Raw genomic sequence first — 18,422 nt, 5'->3', positions numbered from 1 at the left:
CAAGTCAAACCATATCTTTCTTTTGAAAATGGAGTGAGCAAATCGATAAAATAAAATAGTAGTAACACATGGCTAGCTAATGCCACTTCTCCATTTGGTATTTGACTTGATATTCTCAACAAATAAATAAATCAGTATACGCGCAAGAGACTAAGGACTTTGTTTGTTGTTTATCAGCTCTACCGATACACTGAACCTTCTCCCTCTTTGTACGTTTTCTTTTTTTTTTTGTTTTCCAAAATAAACATGATCGTGGACTCTACTCAATTCTCTTTCTTCTACTATAAATTTCTTTAGAAGATATTTTTTATATGTTAGTTCATAGATCTCTTGATCATAAGGAGTTTTACTGTACAGTTTTGGAAATTGAAGCTGCAGGTTTGCTACGTTAGTGATTTCTCTTTTTGGAATTTGTGTTGTTTTTTCTCTTTAATGGGTATGGTTTTTTTTTTTGGGGGGGGGGGGGGTTAAATTGGATAAAAAAGATTGTATTTTTGGGTTGTTTTTGGTGTTTTCTGTTCTGGGTTTGAGTTTTCTTGAATGAGAAAGAATTGTTCTTTTCTGGGTATTTTCTGGGGTTTGTTAGTTTTATGTGGGAATATTGTTGATAAAGTCGTAACTTAATTTCAGGTTTCAGTTCAACTGAAATGCTGTTTCTTTTGCTGGATTTTCAACTCAGATCCTTTGGGAAATTTGAAATTTGTTGTTTTTCTTCGTTCTTGGTTACAAGTAGGTTATTTATTACGAACGGGATTTTTTTCAATTTACTTGATCTTTTCTGGAAGTTTGATTTGGGGGTGGGTGGGGTGCAAAGGAAGGGACAAACTTCATATCTGAGTATTTGATAATTATGGCCATCTTTTTGAGACAGGGCCCAGTTATTGATTGCTTTTTGTTTAGCTTTTGGGTTAAGTTTTAGTAATCTGTGTTTGAGTTTTTAAATAATGATAATCGAAGAGTAAATTCTTATGTTTGTTGCTGCAGACTGATAACAGTTCCACATACAAAGAAGGGGCTTACTTGATCAGTAGTTTCAAGTAATAAGATAATCTAATTTGATTGTTTGCCTATTTGGCATTGGAGAGATTATGCTAGGCTTGGGCAGGGGAAGAGCTCAAACAAGGTCTAGCAGATCTATGTCTCTAGGAGGTGAGCCATGTTCATTGGAGTAGTTTGTTTCTTTTTCTTGTTATATACATTCTGTTTCTGGGTAGAATTTTTTATGACCCGAAACGCTTATCACATTTGGCTGGTTCTATTTGGTTAAATCATGAAAGTTGTATTAGTAACAGCTAGGCAGTTGATGTCAATGTAAAACATTTCAATTGTGGTCCTTGGATATATTTCTGCTGATGGTTACGCAATGTGGTCAATGATCTTTCTTTGTTCTTACTTATTGTGAATAACACTTATTTTTAGGGTCTCAAACTATTACTTGCTTTGGTGATTGTAGGCATGGATTATGCAGACCCAAAGAAGAAGAGCAATTTTGTGGGTAAAATTCTTATGGCTGCTGTGCTAACAGCGCTATGCATTCTTATGCTCAAGCAGTCTCCAACTTTTAATACCCCAAGTGCAGTAATTCCCTGATCCTTCCTCTGTTGAATTATTTTCTCAGTTTTGTGTCTATATGCTTGGATTAGATTGACAGTTTGATATTTGGAGTTTTATATAATGGACTGCATGTTCTCTTGTGTCATTACTAGCATGGGTTTCTTTTGTACTTTTTATTTGACATGAGATGGTTGTATAGTACATTTGTTCTTTTCTACAAGTTCTGAGTCTTTGTTTCTTTAAGATAGTGGGAATATTTAACCAACTATTGGATTATCAATGTAACTTACCATTGACCAACCAAAGTGATGTTCTCTAATGTATAGGATGCTTGGAATCTTTTACTTAAATCTTAGTCCAATCAGCTGAGACACAAAGGCTGCTGTAACTGCCGTGTCACTAAGAGTAGTGACAATTAGGTTTCTCCGCCATGCCTTTATTCCTGTGCCCTTCTCCAAATAATGGTGAAAGGTCCTTATATATATGAAACTTGGATACATCACCTCTTTTGTACACATCAGTGCACTGTCTACTTGTGGATGGTCTACTTCTGCTTTTGGTGGGTGGTCATTTAGAAGGCTGGCGTGGCATTAAGTTCTGTTTGTGCAGATCTTGGATATATTGATACTTCTACTTTTTGTGGAACACTACATTGTCACTTGCACCATTACAAGCAATGGCAACTGGAGAACTAGTTTGGTAATATATCTTGGTTTGTGGCAGTTTCCTGATAGCTACAGCCTCTCGGTCCAAGTAGCTAATTACACTTAAGAAATGCCAAGTTGTTTATTTTCCTGCAATTGTTGGAAACCTTTGAAATCGGAAGAGTACTATTTGCTGCTTTCTTGAGTTCTTCTCAGTCCCTTTTTCTTTCATGCTTCATGTTACAAGCATTCTTCTGTTGATCATGAAATTTCTGTACCATTAAGCAGTTTAGGATTCCAGTTTACTTTTCTCAATTTACAATATCTCCAATTTCTATTTCATAGTTTGTACTAATGGGCCGTGTACAGTGTAAGATGAAGAAGGATTTTAAAATTCTAAATATTTAATCCTTTTCATCTTACTATTTAGGATTCTGTTTGCATCTATCTTTCATTGCCTTGACATATCCTTGTTGAACAGGTCTGAAAAAGGTGTACATATTTAATTCAAACTTTCAAATGTACTACAAATTAACAAATTTCTGCATGTATCCGTATCAGATGCACCAAATGTGTGCCCATAGCCAAGTCCGTTTGGCATTGGATTTCTTTTGCTACAAAAGATTGAAGTTCTTATGGTTTTGAAATTCTAAGCTTTGTTCTCATTGTGTTTGTTTTTTCTTGTTGATGCTTTCTCCTAGTTCTCTCGCCATCAACCAGGTGTTGTTCATGTCTTAGTCACCGGAGGTGCTGGCTACATTGGTTCCCATGCAGCATTACGACTTTTAAAAGAAAATTACCGGGTGACGATAGTGGTAATATCTCCTTCTGAAGTTGTGATTAGATCCTTTGACAGTCATTCTTGAATGACTCTTTTTTCTACTTTTAACTTCACTTTATGGTCTTATGAGCATGAAAATGCGTAAATGAGACACTCAATAAGAAAAATGATTTACCAATTCGACAGGACAACCTTTCACGAGGAAATATGGGAGCTGTGAGGATTCTGCAGGAATTATTTCCTGAACCAGGGAGGCTTCAGTTTATATATGCTGACTTGGGGGATGCAAAAGTGGTAAACTGCAGCTGTTCTGAAACTACCTTCTTTATTGTTATTGTTATTTGACATTCACTAATTTCCATAACTGAAATGAGCAGGTCCACCAGATATTCTCCCAGAATGCTTTTGATGCTGTGATGCATTTTGCAGCTGTAGCATATGTCGGAGAGAGCACCCTCGATCCTCTAAAGTAAGTATAGTTGATCTTTCTGTAAAGCTTTCCATCGTAACATGTAAATGGAGAGTTAGCATTCAAATAAATAAATAAATGTGAATTAGTGTTTCACTTGGTGCATTGTGCAAGGAATAGAGAACTAAATCTTTTACAGGGTAAGCCAAAGCATCAAGTATGTACAGATATTGCATCTCTGTCAAAGTTGGTTGTATGTATCACTGATGTAACATTATTTTTTCCTGCCTTGATTGGTTTTACTCCGAATACAAGCAAATTAAGGCTAGTATTACCAGTGTTGTGAAAGGCGATTGCCTCGTCGCCAATGGCGAGAGTCGAGGCAACCCTTCATTGCCTTTTAGCTTTGTGGCAAGGCAATCTTCAAAAGGCGCCGCCATGGCGAGAAAGGTGTCGCCTTTTGTATTTTCTTATAAAAGGTAACCAATTTAGGGTTTTAAAAGTTAAAAAGGTAATTTTAGGATTTTCGACTAGACTCCTCGAGCGACCAGCCAGAATTTTCCAGCGACTCCAAAGTTCAGCCAATACATTGTTCGTTCTTCAGATTTCCTTTTTCTTCTTCTTCTTCTTCAAACGTCAGAGTCACTTCTACCCTTTGTTTTTTTCTCTGTTTTGATTTTTCTTCTATTTTTTACTCATTCAAGTTCTAATCATGTACAATCTGTTTTTAGTTTTTGAATTGAAATATTTGCTAATATCTTGTTGCTATTGAAATTTTGATTATTTATATATGCAATTAAATATTTTAATTTTTTGGTATTAATTGGGTCGCACTTAAAAAAGGCGAGCGCCTCGCCTTGTGGCAAGGCAGACCCTTTTCGCCTTTATCACCTTTTGCCATCCAAAACACTGAGTATTACTACTTTGAATCGTATGTGTAATTTTATGTGACTTCTTATCTGAAAAGTGCAATTTGCTTTAGGGGGCTTGGAATTTTTATCATTTTTCTCAAACTTAATAGGATTAAATATTTCTAACCAAAGGAGCTAGCATGTCTCATTAATGAGTAAATTCAGAGTAATTTCCATGTCGTGATACTGTATAAAGTTAAATATTCCTCTGGTAATTTGGTTATTTGCCTTTGTCCTCTGAAACTCATATTTCATGAGGTGCTGCATGTTCCAATCAGGTACTATCACAACATTACTTCAAATACGCTCACTGTCTTAGAAGCTATGTCAGCTCATGGAGTCCCCACATTGATTTACTCTAGTACATGTGCGACATATGGAGAGCCTGAAAAGATGCCTATTACCGAAGAAACTCCACAGGTGGGGTGTAAAGGCCGTATTTACTTCTAGTATGCTAGAACCGTATGATTGCCTCTCTCTTATGTCAATGGTAAGCAACAGCTGAGAGTTTTTCGTCAAATTGCAGCTCCCTATTAATCCATATGGAAAAGCGAAGAAAATGGCAGAGGATATTATTTTGGATTTCCATAAGAACTCAAACATGGCTGTCATGATTTTGAGGTAGGTGTTCGATATGTCTTTGCTAATATACCCTTTCCCTTTGATCGATGGTTGAAACCTGAGTCATAACTATTGGTTGACTGGCTATGTCTAGCACAATTAGCATGGGTTAAATTAATGCTAAATTGTTTTCTGAAAATACAGGTACTTCAATGTGATTGGATCTGATCCAGAGGGAAGACTAGGAGAAGCTCCCCGGCCTGAACTTCGTGAACATGGGCGAATTTCTGGTGCTTGTTATGATGCAGCTCGTGGAATCATACCTGGTCTCAAGGTCAGCCAATAATAGCCATATCTATACTCGATGTATTTGCTATTTATCATCTATGTACTCGCGGTTGTTGAATTGTCAGAAGTCGCTTCATGCATGGAGCATTTCTAATATCTACCAGAAAATATCTGGTTCTTACGAGTGAAATTCATACAGATAAAGTTTATTGGCTACACTATTCTGATACCCAGTTGCCATTGTCACTCTTAATAACATGTAAAAGACAAACATTCCGCTGTTCTATCAGCAATTCTTCTAGTATGGGCTATGAGGGGGGGGGGGATGGAATGTGTCAATGATAACATGAATAGTTATGATCTGCCCTCATCTCTGAGAGCCTTTGTTTCGTCGTGCAGGTTAGAGGAACAGACTATAAGACAACAGATGGTACATGCATTAGGGATTATATAGATGTCACTGATCTGGTTGATGCTCATGTGAAAGCTCTTGAAAAGTCTAGGCCTGGGAAGGTGGGAATCTACAATGTTGGAACCGGAAGAGGTAAGGCGTTCCTTCTTGTGTCATCATATGCAGTTTCTCACTTTGAGTCTAGTTCTCACTTTATTCTTTTGGTCTCTGAGAACAGGTAGATCAGTGAAGGAATTTGTGGAGGCTTGCAAGGCAGCCACTGGAGTTCCTATCAAAGTTGACTTCCTTCCTCGTCGCCCTGGTGATTATGCAGAAGTCTTTAGTGATCCTACTAAGATAAAACTTGAACTGAACTGGACAGCCCAACACACTGATCTTCAAGAGAGTTTGCAGGTTGCATGGAGATGGCAGAAATCACACCTTAATGGTTATGGTTCATCTCTGGTCAAGTCTTCGTAATGCATTGACAACTTATCGTTGTGGAAGATCGACATGAACCCCATCACACAGCTTAACATTGTCGTGGATTTTTAGTATTGCTAGAGTAGTTTTTTTGGAAGCGAAAGAGGGGTCTATATTTTTTCGTTCATCTAGATTGAATTACATGACACAGTTTTGTGTATTAGTCAGCCTATTTATCCAGTCATATATGATGTGTATCTTAGTCTAGTAAAACATATATTTAGATCAATAATAGTTCTGGGCCAGTATAGCTTCGTCCCTCATCTATGCTCATTTGAATTTGTTGCGTGTTTATTCTTGATGTATATAGAAAACTGGGTGTTATAATTGCCTCCACTTTTGGAGAAATGGAAGTTGCTTCGACCATATCAGTAATAAATTCTGTATATTTGATAATTTCCAACAATTTGAAATCAATTTTGGCAAAGGTAATTCTTTCCAATAACTTCTTGCTGAACTAAACAATCAAATATGATTATACTGATAAAGAATAGTTGATTATGAACTTGACTCTTAACTCTTAACAAATAGAGCACTTGTTCAAGAACAGATCAGTATCTGATGATTTTTCTTCTTTTGGGCTGTAGCAAAGTTAACAAACTAGAGCTGTTTCACTATGAACTCTATCTACTTTTGTCGATTGAGTTCTCAAAAATTCTTTACAAGAAGCCATTAGATTGTTGAGTATTTTGCTGTCATTTCTGGCAACAATCCGGCTCACCTCTTGTAGCAATCTGAAAAGCGTACCGTCTGATAATTGATCAGAATTTTCCTCAAAAAACTTCATCCAAAACTTGGCAGAAAATGCCTGAGACTCAGCAGGAGGATAATCAGTAACACAAGTCAGGGCAGCAGCAATGTTCCCTCTTTCCAGCTGCATGCGGAACATTTCTTTGACTAGTGGCACTGGTGGAACCCGATCAGCCCGAGCCAAGTCCTTCCATGTTGCTTCCAATAATTCCACCTGAAAAGGTCCGTGTAGAATAGTCATAACTCTTAACTATCATCAGCTAAAGAAATGAAAGTGGGATATCGTCAGAGTAAAACCAAAACAACCTTAGATTCACTTTAGTATACTGGCCCAAAAGATCGATATGACAAACCAATGATACTGTCATTCGGTAATAGGGATAGTTTTTATTTTTATTTTTGTAAAGGTGGCATTCAGACCACCAAAAGCTTAGAAAGATGGGAAGAATTACCACCTAATGTTGTCTTCATAGATGTCTTTACTGACCACTAGGTCACAACGTTGTGCTCTACAGTGATAAAAGGATAGTAGTTGCACCCTTGGAAATTATTGGGAAGTTCGAGGTGTGTTCCCAGTAAACTAAAAAACCATAATATTTCACTCCAGAACTAGAAAACGGGATGCAGCTGTATAAAAAAGAAAAAAGAGATTCAGGAAGCTTCTCAAGCAACCCAGTCAAGCTCCTTATGTAGTAGAAAGTATCTTCTCAAGCCCAAGCTACCTTCTAACTCAAACTTCCCTGCGTCCTGCACTGACAGGGAAAAGAGAGTGCCAACCACCACTCCTCTCTCTATTTTTTTTTTATTCCTAGCAGTAGGTAGACAATCACAAAAGGTACGTGACATATGAGCTGATAACTCTCAGACCATTGGCTTGTCATAGTACCTGGCATCAAATTGAAAACAATTTGAACTCCACGTATGCCACCCTGGTAATCAAAAGAAACCCCATTGTGTTCACTGGTTTCTCATTCCAGCAAGAAATTTGTTGGCCACAAGTTAAGACAGCATTTTCCATCCCAGAACATCCTCTTAATTCCTTCAGCCAACAAAAATAATTCCGAGTGCTGACGATCATGCTCTTATCTTCACATCCATAATACCAATTAGGTCGGTGAAGAACTACCCAACTAATCAGTTATACTTCAGCAAGTACATGAGGAAACAAATAACTCATAGTTCTCACAGAAGGAAAACAAAAACATCCGGAGGTATTGTATGAGCAAGAAAGACTTGGCTAAAGGATGAAACTAATTAAAAAAGCTTCTTTTCTTTGCTGTAACAATCCTAGGTGTGTTGATCTCTATTATTACCCAAAATCATCGACACATATTATAGCAAGAACTTACAATTTTTTTCTTAAACAGACTATAAAGAGATCAAATTAGTTTTTATAATATAGAAAGAAAAGAATTAGTTTTATTGTACTGGTCTGATTCAATTTTGTGCACAAGTTTCATACTACTACTTTTTGACACATAAGTTACATCGTTTTATTATTTACAGAAAATTGGGGGCGGATCAGTTTTCAAATATTTTCTCTAAAGAAAAGCTAGTTATATTTCAACAAAACAGAAAGTTGTACAATAATTTGACAGTCTACACCATGATCAGCTAAATAAAATTTCATATGGGAATTTCCTAGGAATGACAACCAATGAACATGAAAGGCTGAATACTGGGTTGACAAAGTGTACCTTTCCATCCCTGCAGGAGTCAAGTACCATCTGAATGTGACGCTTTGCATTGAAGTGGTATCCATATTTCAGCATATGTGAGTACACAAACTTGAGATCATCCCATTTCTTTCCAGCAGCACATGCATCCAACATCAAGTTGAATGTGTAGACATCTGGGAAAACCTTATCCTTACCGTCCAATTTACTGCTAATAGAGTTACCATTATCCAATAACTTGAAAAACATTTGCTTTGCTTCTTCAAACATCCCACTATCTAGATAACCTTTTAGCATTATATTATAAGTTATCAAATTTGGGGAGCAGAACTGGTGCATGTGGTTGAAGATGTATGCTCCACTCTGAATGTCACCAGAATCCAGACAGGCTTGAATTAGACCAGTGTAAGTCACCACTAGAGGCTTCGTAGCAACTTTGCATATCTTTCCCATCTGTTCCACAGTAGAAGATGGACCCAAAGATAGAAGGAACATTAGTATTTAACTGAAAGGTCTTTCTGGAGATAATCAACACAAATCATGTAAGTATAAATAAGTTATCTGTTCTTTGGTATTATGGCCTAAATTCTTTGCTCCTTGATAATCAATCAAAACCTCTTATTCAATGACTGAGGGAATTTCAACAGTCCCATATTTAACAATGCCGTAAAGGTAATGGATATCGCAATGGATCTACAGGGACAATCCGAGACAAATCCTGCTTTCCAAATGTAAAGATATGGCACCTGAGCCTTACTCAACCCCAAAAGCTAGCTTTTGAGGGGAGGATTGCCAAGTCCATATAAGGAGACCACCAGTCCATTCCCCAACCGATGTGGGACTTTTACCCACTCTAACACCCCCCTTTACGCCCAGGCCTGACTAGAGCGTGGACTGGGAGCCTAAACGGGGATGGACCTGGCTCAGATACCATGTAAAGATATGGCACCTGGGCCTAGCTCATCCCCAAAAGCTTCCTTTTGAGGGGATGATTGCCCAAGTCCATATAAGGAGACCGCCAGTCCATTCCCCAACCAATGTGGGACTTTTACCCACTCTAACACCAAATATGGGATGCTCAAAAGTCCACATAAAATGGGCTTGACTAATCAGTTTCATGGATGACAAAATCAACAAGAGTTTCATGTGCTACACGATCATGGAATCTAGAGAACTAATACCAGTTATTTGAACTGCACAACAACGTCCTGAATATCACTCGGTTGAAAATGAATGTAACAATTTTAATTTAACTCACTTGAAAAAGTATGAGATGAAGTTTCATTCCATCACAGTTATTGATTGTTCAAGGATGAATTTAGTAGGATCTCCTAGCACACAGATGAAATTCTTGATGAACAAAAAGAGCACTAACCTCTTCAGCAAACTATGAGTGAAGTAACAAATCAGAAAACATAAAATACTTGAGAAAATTTCAGACAAGCAGTGCTTAGAATTTTGAATTATATGAGGATTGAGTACAAGCTTAGGTTTCTTGTGGGTGTTTTTGCAGTCCTACAGATAGCTTATGATTATTTTTTTGCAGTTCATATAAAGAATAATAGTAGTGAATTTGCATTCACGTACTTATGTTCTTTTTAATCAGGACATTCACGTACTTATGTATGCTACCTTCGTATCAATTGCATTTTGCTTCTAAATGTTATATAGTCAGAAACATAATGAAATATTTTGATGAAGGAACAACTTTACTGAAACGTGATGACGTCCTTTCATTTGATGTCTAATAGCGTATATGAATATTCAAGATAAATCATTGGGCCCGGAAACAGAATTGCATAATAGAATAAGATCAATTGAAGCTTATTACAAGAAACGTACTTGCATCAGCGCCTCTTCACACCTCCCTGCACTACAAAGGCAACGAGCAAGGTCATAATACAAACTGGCAGTGCCCACGATTCCTCGTCGCTCCATGTCTTCTACTGCCAGTAAGGCCTCGTCTGTTTTCCCTTCCTTCCAAAGAGTACTCACAATAACTACACGCATCAAAGAAAACTTGATTCAGCAAAAATTCCTTGCAGCATGTCAACCAAGCACATGTTTCTGCATTACCTTTATAGGTCAAAGCATTGGGAACACATGACTTCTGCATTTTCTTGAAAAAGTCATGAACCAAATTGTATTTGCCACATTCGAACATAACCTGAATGAACACTTCAGTTTAGCTACTAGTATAATCAAACATATTTCCGTAACTAATATGTTCCAGGCAAGCACTAAAGCCTGCATAGAGGGATCCCATACCCCACACCAACCCAAAAGTATTTTAAAAAAGGGAAGTAAAAGAAGAAACAGTCCTTTCACAACAATAGAAGAAATGAGTAAAGGGGGCCAATCAGCTAGATTACTGTGCTATAAGATTCTCTCTCCTTTTCTTTTTTCTCCTCTGTTGAAATATGCAATATGCAGCAGGTTCTTCATTCTTCTCTCATTTATAGCTTAAATATTAAAATAAAATTTAAAGCACAAAAGATGCATATCATGAAAAGTTCATCAGAAGTAAGAAGTAGGATACACTATTAACCACAGTTTTTCAAAATATAATCACTATTAAATTGATCAATAGTTATCTTTTTCCAAATTGAAGTCCATTTGTAGTTGGACATTTACATGTGTAGAGGTCTTTCGACATACTTCATGAAAAATAGCTCTTCTAATTTCCTTGGCAAGTGGATATCCGAGAAGCTTCCAGATCTCCGGCTTGCTTTTTGGAGCTTAAGGGACTTGGCTATTAATATTATTATGACATATAGGTGTAAGATGACACTTATTCTCGAGTTAAGGGTCTATTAAAAAAGATAAGAATCTTCTGATGTTATGGATATAAATCTCTTCTTTTTTTGGATGAGGTGTTATGGATATGTATCTCTTAGAAGCTCTCTGTTATACCAGCTATACCAAACACATTATGTCATCTTGTACTTAATCTCATTTTTCCTTTGATGAAGACAGGAATTACATCATAAGAAGAAAAATGTAGCAATGTAATTTCCCATCTCAAGGACAGCATATACCAATTACTGCCAGATGTTAAGGGTTATACAAAACATGAGATGCCAGTTCATGTAAGTATTTGCCAACAAATGTCCGAAAACCTCCCATGGGAGCTAAGCTGCTTGAAGCTAATTAGGGTGGAAGTGACTCCTTGTTAAGAGAGAAAATACAAAAAAGACCCAATGGTTTGATAGCCTTCTAAACTGTCACCCCACACTAAAGTCTAAACACCTACAGAAAAAAATAAGAAGACAACTACCTCCATGACTAATCCATATGTTGTTATTGAGGGCTGCTCGTTCCGGAGCTTTAGCTGTTGCAGTACCCAAAAGGCACCCTCCCAGCTTTTACGGCGAACACAGGCATTTAGCACCTACAAGCAAGGAACAAAATTGTTCTCATAAATCTGTCATCTCATTTGAACCAACAAAAAATATACTCACACCTACAAGCAAAGAGCAAAATCATTCTCATGAGTTAGCATTTGAACCAAATTGAAATATACTGACTTCCAGCAGAAAATGACTGCAGCACGTTTTAGCATCAAGAACAAAAATTACACAAGAACTTCAACCAAGACCGAGTCACAGATCATTAGGAAGAGCTCCACATAGTTGGATGTACCCTTATGATTGTCTCCTCTCCTTTCCTTATCTTATGTATTTATTTACTTGAAGAGTTTATAGTTCAAAAACGAACTCTGTCAAGGAAACATATTTTACCAAAACAAGTTTAGCATGCAGGGAGCAATAGTACTGAGTTAAAATGATTGCTTCAAATTTTGGGACCTAGCTTCCACAGGAAAGTAGAGATGCATAGATTACTGGATATAGTGCTAATTAAAAGGGGGAATTACTGATGCATTAACCATTTAGCTATAGATCGTAAGTACAATTTTCCAGACATAGCAACGATAAATTACCAATGCCAAGCTGAATTTTTTTATCGTTTGGCTTCTAATTCTGCTTTGTTTTTCTTGTGTCTATCTCGATTATCTTTTCCTTAAAAATAGGGAAGATGCTAAACTCTCATTCTTTACTGAACAGAAGAAGTTCCCAGCATGATGGTGAAACAACATCACTCTCTTATACCAAATGATAAAGCAGTCAGAGCCACAAGTGCATTTAACCAAGAACAATGGCCCTTATTGCGTACTCTTCAATTACTTACAGAGTTATAGACGACAACATCTGGCTCAAGTCGTGGATCAAACTTCTCAATTATATTAGTCTTGAACTTCTTTTTGGGTGGTGACCGCATGGTATCGATGACGTCAAATAGTTCCTTCATATGTCCTGCTTGTCCAAGAGTGACAGCAATACAACGGTAAGCTACAAGGTCCGGATATGATGTTATGTGCTCCTACGGAAATGAGTTGAGGTTGGATGTATTAGTTACATATCACACAAGCTATCATCTCAATAGGACACAAGATATTGATTAAAGGAGAGATCAAGTCATGGAAATAAAGTTTATAGGTGTTACCTGCATTGCATTAAACAAGTTTAGTGCTTCCACTGGCCTATTTGCCTTTCCCAGTGCATCCAGTGCAGCCGTGTAAATATATCTTGCAAAAGAATTCAATCCAAGGGTCCATCAGCATCAATTTTCCATTAAAGACTTTGATCCTAGACCAACCAGAACAAAAGATCGGAAGGATGTGCCACCGAAAATATAATTCAATACTTAGAACAATTTCAGAACATTATTAGAAGGTTCATAAAGGAAAAATTACAAGATCAGGTAGATTCTTTTGAGAGTTTCATGTAAAATGCTTTCCTACGACACATTTGAAGGAAGTAAAAGATCCATGAGAATGATTACCGTTGAAGATATAGATAGTAAATCAAGCATATCACAACAAAAACAAAAGCTCCGACAAACTTATAGAAATGAAGCATTGTTATGTCACCTCTTCACATATATGAAAGTAATTATGATAACATCATCATACATAGCTAACTGTAACATAAGCATCAGCACCACATCTAAATCAATCACCAGTATCACAATCCCAAATCAAGAAAATACAGAATATATTTCAGGAATCACTAAGACCTTGCACTATCTCAATACACTAAAATGGCTATCAAGTTTCCTACTGATAAAGGAGTACGAAAAAATGGTCACAGAAAAGATACCTTAACTTGTGTGACTTAAAGCGCTCACGTGAACGAAGCCATTCAATGACTTGCAGCACCCGTCTCCAATTTCCTAATCTACCCAATATTTGGATAATCCTCAAGATAGAATGATCTGAGAATTTAATCTGAGCACTTCGCATCATTTGAGAGAACATCCACTCAGGCATGTCAATGTCCGCACCATTTAGACTGTACGAGTAAAATATTTTACTACGAGTCAGAAAAGAAGAGTATACTAACGAACTGCCAACTGTTAAGCAATTTTAGAGGATCCTTAATAACTACAACATAGGTCCTTTTTTGGGGAGATAAGCATCAACCTTCATTTTTTTATTCTGTGGTGTTTGTTATGGAATTTGGGAAGGAGATTGTGGGAATTGAATTATTTTCATAACTTCACAAACAAGGCACTTTTTCTGTAAGGCATGCATAAGAGGGGCCATAAGTGTAACTCAAACATATAGCTATCCTTTATGCACCATTGAATGTCAAATATAACTAGTTTTCAGAGATTCTTATCCAAAAAAGAGAAAAAAGACTGAGCATGACAAAGCACACAGATGCAATAAAGCATTAAGAAAAACCATGATTACACAATTTACCAATTAACATTTGACTCTAGAAAACAAACTTCAAATTAAACCAGAATTGGAGGAAATGCCTAGCGACTGTTCTGTAACAATGTGCCATTATCCCAGTTGTTCTAAGACATATAGTCTAAGTTAAGTTAGAGTTAGTATTTCTTTTGAGTTTCTTCCACACTCAACTTATTCGGAAACAGTCTCTTTACCTCTAAGGTATTGGCACCCTCACTTTTTACCAAAAAGTCCTGATGAGTTGCATCTATAATTTTATTGGGTATGCCATCTTAGTTGACTATCTATAATTTTATTGGGCATGCCATATTGGCCTCAACCATGCAACCTAGAGTATGCCTCATCGCCAACTGTTTATCCTATTGGGCATGCCAACTTCGGTTAGATTTAGGGGAAAGAATTGCTAGATGGAAAGTGTACAGGCGAGAGAGACTAACACAACATCAGAAGAAAATGCTATTTAGACATAAAGAGATGGCACCTCTTACGATACAAACAATACATGATGCAAAACGCATGCATGTTACAAACTTAAAGCAGCACCAACGATGGGAATCGCACTATCTCACATCAATATGTTCAACTTTAATTTTTTTTATCTGAAACGAAAATGTCAAAATTATCACCAGTTATTAATGGAACGGCTCCTTTGCAAATTAACCCCCAGAGTTGAGTATCCAGGCTATCTTCAACATTTATTTCCCACCTTTTTCCCTATTCCTATTTGATAATAAACATAAACATAATTGTGAAGCACTTAAGAGCTATGTAACCTGCTAATGGAAAAGAACAATTTCCAAGAGTTTAACCTTACTACTCAAGGTGAACCCAAAACACTACTGTTATACAGGTCAAAAAGTTTCATTATATACACCAGGTAGGTGCCAAAAAAATGAGTACAAGATGTATGTGTACTCTGATTGATTCGTACATCGTCTTCACTCTTCCACCACCAATTATTGACACAACATGGTATTTTCTCACTACCCCAAATATACAAGTGTATTATTTTCACTATTACGAGACAAATCTTCTATTCTGCTTATTCCATATACTTCACCACACTTCACATACTTCCCTATTTGGAATAACACAAAAAACTTGACATCTTCCTAAATGAATCCCATTCTCCCCTCGAAAATTCTAATAAAAACTAATATATCTTTATATCTTCTTTGTCCGAAAAGTATATCTTTATATCTTCACATTCAACAAATTTCCACTTGCTCACATTTCAAATAATTATTTCAAACCAATTTTAATCTTGTAACATATTCAGTCATTTTACTCTTAGCCTCTGTATACACAGGTAGCTCACTATGTTATGAAGGGTTATACCAGAAAAAGAACAAGGAAAACTACTCTAGCAACTCATATGTAAACCATATTACCTTATAGTAAACCAAAATCAAGGTGAAATATGACAGGTTCAATCAATTCATGCATCTAAAAACAATATAATAAAACAAAACAGAACATGTTAAAGAAACAGTATCACTACCACTAAATGAGGAATTTATCAAATGGGAAATCACCCTAACCAAAGTGCAAAACTAGGAATAACTCACCACTTTGCAAGCTTTTGGATTCTCTCTTCCATCTCTGCCTTAGTAACTCTTGGCTTATCATAAACATCTCCATCCATTGTCTTAAAAGCCTCTCTTTCCATACTCACCATCTCATCAACATTCTTGTCCTTACTTATGCTCTGTCTTTTCTGATTCTTCACCATTCTAAATTCCAATTTCCCACCACCACCACCACTCTCTTTTACAACTCCAACTCCTTCATATTTCTCATTCAGCTCCACAAAATCAGAACTTTCTACACATTTCTCCTTCTCAGACTTCACAAATTTGCCCTTTTCTTCACTCTTCTTTCTTCTAACACTATCCCTCTGTTTCTTTTCTTTAACAGACTCCATAGCTTTCAAATACTCATCAAATGAAGGCTTGAATTCAAGCTCTTCTCTATTAATTACATTATCTAAGCCACAAGAAACTACAATGGAACCCGCATTCCTCTTCTGCTTCTTAACCTTTTTCTTTCCCAGAGAAATTTCTAAAGTGGGTGTCTCGGAAATTGAAAATCCTGATGAAAAACAAGGGCAACGGAGGTAATTTGAACCAAAAACTCCATTGAAATCAGTACAAAGTGAAGCTCCAAATAGAGCTTCTGTCAAGATAATTGCCACCATCTCAACTCAACCACGCATTAAAGGCTGCACTTTATTCTTCTTCTTCTTCCTGGTTTGCTCCGTCGGCCGCCGGCGACCAAAGATAGGATTTTCCCGGCATGTAGTTATGAATGTTCAGTGCTTTTTGGTTAGCCAAAACTCAAAAGCCGTTTTGGTCACTTCCGGAATCGGGTCCAAATACGGGTAGAGATTAGCAGGTGGGTCCAAATCGTTATTGTTAAGATGTTAATGATCGAAATTATGTGCATAATTAATTTATTTGTAAGCATATAAACATATAAATTAAATAAAAATAATTAAATATATTAAAAAATTCATAAATTTAATAAAATAAGGTATTGCTTAATACAAACAAAATGATTATTTATGTTTCGGAATGATAACGGATATTAGTTTATAGTGTAATGTTAAGGGTTATTTGCTTGGAAACAAATTGTCGCTAGATAACTAATTTTGAGATAAGTTATTTCATTATATATGAGAGAAAAATTATATTATTAATATAATAAAAATGATAGAATAACTAGTCCATTGACTACCTAGTACCTCCGATCAGACATAAGATAAAATAATTCTATATTTTGTCATGAGATTATTATACATTATAACTCAAACTGAACGAGCCCTAAGTGCTTGTAATGGCTAGTTTAGTAGCTATCTGCTGGCTAGTAATGATGCCGATGAAGGTTGGTTGTGATGATGATTATAATGGTGAAGACGATTGATGTTATTAGTTAATGATGTATTGATGCCAGGTGATGGTGATGTTACTTCCAAAGAAGGAGGTGATTATTACATTGGTCGCGATGGTGATAGTGGTTGAAATAATAATAGAGATTATCGTAACAATAATGACGGTAATGAATATATTACAAAGATAAAGATAGTAACGATAGTTTGTCATAGTTGTTATAATAAAGGTGGTCGATGGTAATGACTAATGATTGACAATAAAGACGATTGATGATTTACCTAAGGAACACAAGTAAAGATTATTCACATGAAATATTATTAATGATTTTAAAAATTTGTTCAAAATTTTAATGATTAAGACATACTCATAAGTACTTAATAATATAAATAGAAATTTGAATAATTGAAATTCAGACAATCATTAAAAATAATCAAATGAAATTTGTTGAAAGTAAATAAATATACCTCGTTCTTTTAAAACAAAACACTTATAAAATGTTTTTGATTAGTATATTAATTAACGGAATATTCTGATTATTATTAAATGTTGTTTTGAATTGTTAGAGAGCCTATCAGTGAAGTAAATTAAATGAAGATGCAATTGAAATCATAGAGAAATGATCATAAAATTAAGATTTTCATTATATTTCATAAATAAATGTTGATTTCAAATTAAAATCCCCAAATCATACTGTCAAACGCATATTTAACACTTATTAGTAATTTATTTCTAATTTTTTTAAGCTATTCTTTGCTTCCAACACCCCACTTATTAGAAAAGAATTTTAAGAATTTAAATTTGAGATTTATGGAGTTTAAATTTATTATTCTACTTCTATAGTACTTTCTCTATTTCAATCCTTTTAAAAAAATATAATTTGAATTGATATGAAATTTAAAAAATTATAGATTCTTTTAATTTTGTGATCTTAAAGTAAAGATAAATAGAATGTATCATAATATTTTTTAATTTTATGGTGTTAATTATTAATATGAAAAATTAAAATCAAAGAGTTACTAAAAACGAAAAGAGACATTCTTTTAAAATAAACTTTAAAAAAAATTTTAAAAAAAATTAAAGATATGAAAATAATTTATTTATTTATTAAAAAAGAACCATATGTATTGGGTCAACAATGATATATTTAATATAATCATAAAAGTGGAGTTTAAGTGAGGTAAGTGTAAACGAAGACGGAAAGACTGTTTTTGATAAATTATCGAAACAAAAATTGTCCAAGTAAAAAAGAAGTAACATGAGTGAAGAAGCCACGGCAAGAAATTTTTAAAAAATATAACACATTCTTAAAAAAAATCAATAACTAC

The 18,422-nt window shown here is 35.5% G+C and overlaps 2 protein-coding genes across 5 annotated transcripts; one reads left to right on the top strand and one right to left on the bottom strand.

The window, feature by feature from the left end:
• Positions 1 to 71: 71 nt before the first annotated feature.
• Positions 72 to 6,418, top strand: LOC101267862 (UDP-arabinose 4-epimerase 1). Of its 4 annotated transcripts, none has more exons than XM_010318681.4 (11): positions 72 to 209; positions 985 to 1,149; positions 1,454 to 1,578; positions 2,900 to 3,013; positions 3,166 to 3,273; positions 3,357 to 3,448; positions 4,578 to 4,719; positions 4,826 to 4,920; positions 5,065 to 5,194; positions 5,548 to 5,692; positions 5,778 to 6,418. In XM_010318681.4, the coding sequence occupies exons 2-11, from the start codon at positions 1,089 to 1,091 to the stop codon at positions 6,017 to 6,019; spliced, it is 1,254 nt and encodes a 417-aa protein (XP_010316983.1). In that variant the 5' UTR covers positions 72 to 209; positions 985 to 1,088; the 3' UTR covers positions 6,020 to 6,418. The 4 variants fall into 4 exon arrangements, with proteins under 4 accessions (XP_010316983.1, XP_004233189.1, XP_010316982.1 ...); XM_004233141.5 differs by having other exon boundaries at positions 109 to 378; XM_010318680.4 differs by having other exon boundaries at positions 121 to 387.
• A 21-nt stretch (positions 6,419 to 6,439) lies between these two features.
• Positions 6,440 to 16,633, bottom strand: LOC101268344 (pentatricopeptide repeat-containing protein At1g30610, chloroplastic). The gene is made up of 9 exons (XM_004233143.5): positions 15,775 to 16,633; positions 13,608 to 13,799; positions 12,952 to 13,033; positions 12,637 to 12,828; positions 11,726 to 11,839; positions 10,525 to 10,615; positions 10,291 to 10,448; positions 8,470 to 8,901; positions 6,440 to 6,986 (listed from the first exon to the last, which is right to left on the bottom strand). The coding sequence occupies exons 1-9, from the start codon at positions 16,401 to 16,403 to the stop codon at positions 6,615 to 6,617; spliced, it is 2,262 nt and encodes a 753-aa protein (XP_004233191.2). The 5' UTR covers positions 16,404 to 16,633; the 3' UTR covers positions 6,440 to 6,614.
• Positions 16,634 to 18,422: the final 1,789 nt, after the last annotated feature.

Source organism: Solanum lycopersicum, chromosome 2 (genome assembly GCF_036512215.1).
Source record: "Solanum lycopersicum chromosome 2, SLM_r2.1".
NCBI lineage: Eukaryota > Viridiplantae > Streptophyta > Magnoliopsida > Solanales > Solanaceae > Solanum > Solanum lycopersicum.
Note: the sequence above shows the minus strand (reverse complement) of the source record. Positions and strands in the feature narration are given on the sequence as shown.

Coding starts and splice junctions, on each gene's coding strand:
- LOC101268344 (XM_004233143.5), bottom strand. CDS start 16,403: ATGGTGGCAATTATCTTGACAGAAGCTCTATTTGGAGCTTCACTTTGT. Junction 13,034..13,607: donor TTTAAGTCACACAAGTTAAG/GTATCTTTTCTG, acceptor TTCTTTTGCAAG/ATATATTTACACGGCTGCAC. Junction 6,987..8,469: donor ACTCCTGCAGGGATGGAAAG/GTACACTTTGTC, acceptor GGACCTTTTCAG/GTGGAATTATTGGAAGCAAC.
- LOC101267862 (XM_010318681.4), top strand. CDS start 1,089: ATGCTAGGCTTGGGCAGGGGAAGAGCTCAAACAAGGTCTAGCAGATCT. Junction 1,579..2,899: donor CTTTTAATACCCCAAGTGCA/GTAATTCCCTGA, acceptor GCTTTCTCCTAG/TTCTCTCGCCATCAACCAGG. Junction 3,274..3,356: donor ACTTGGGGGATGCAAAAGTG/GTAAACTGCAGC, acceptor TGAAATGAGCAG/GTCCACCAGATATTCTCCCA.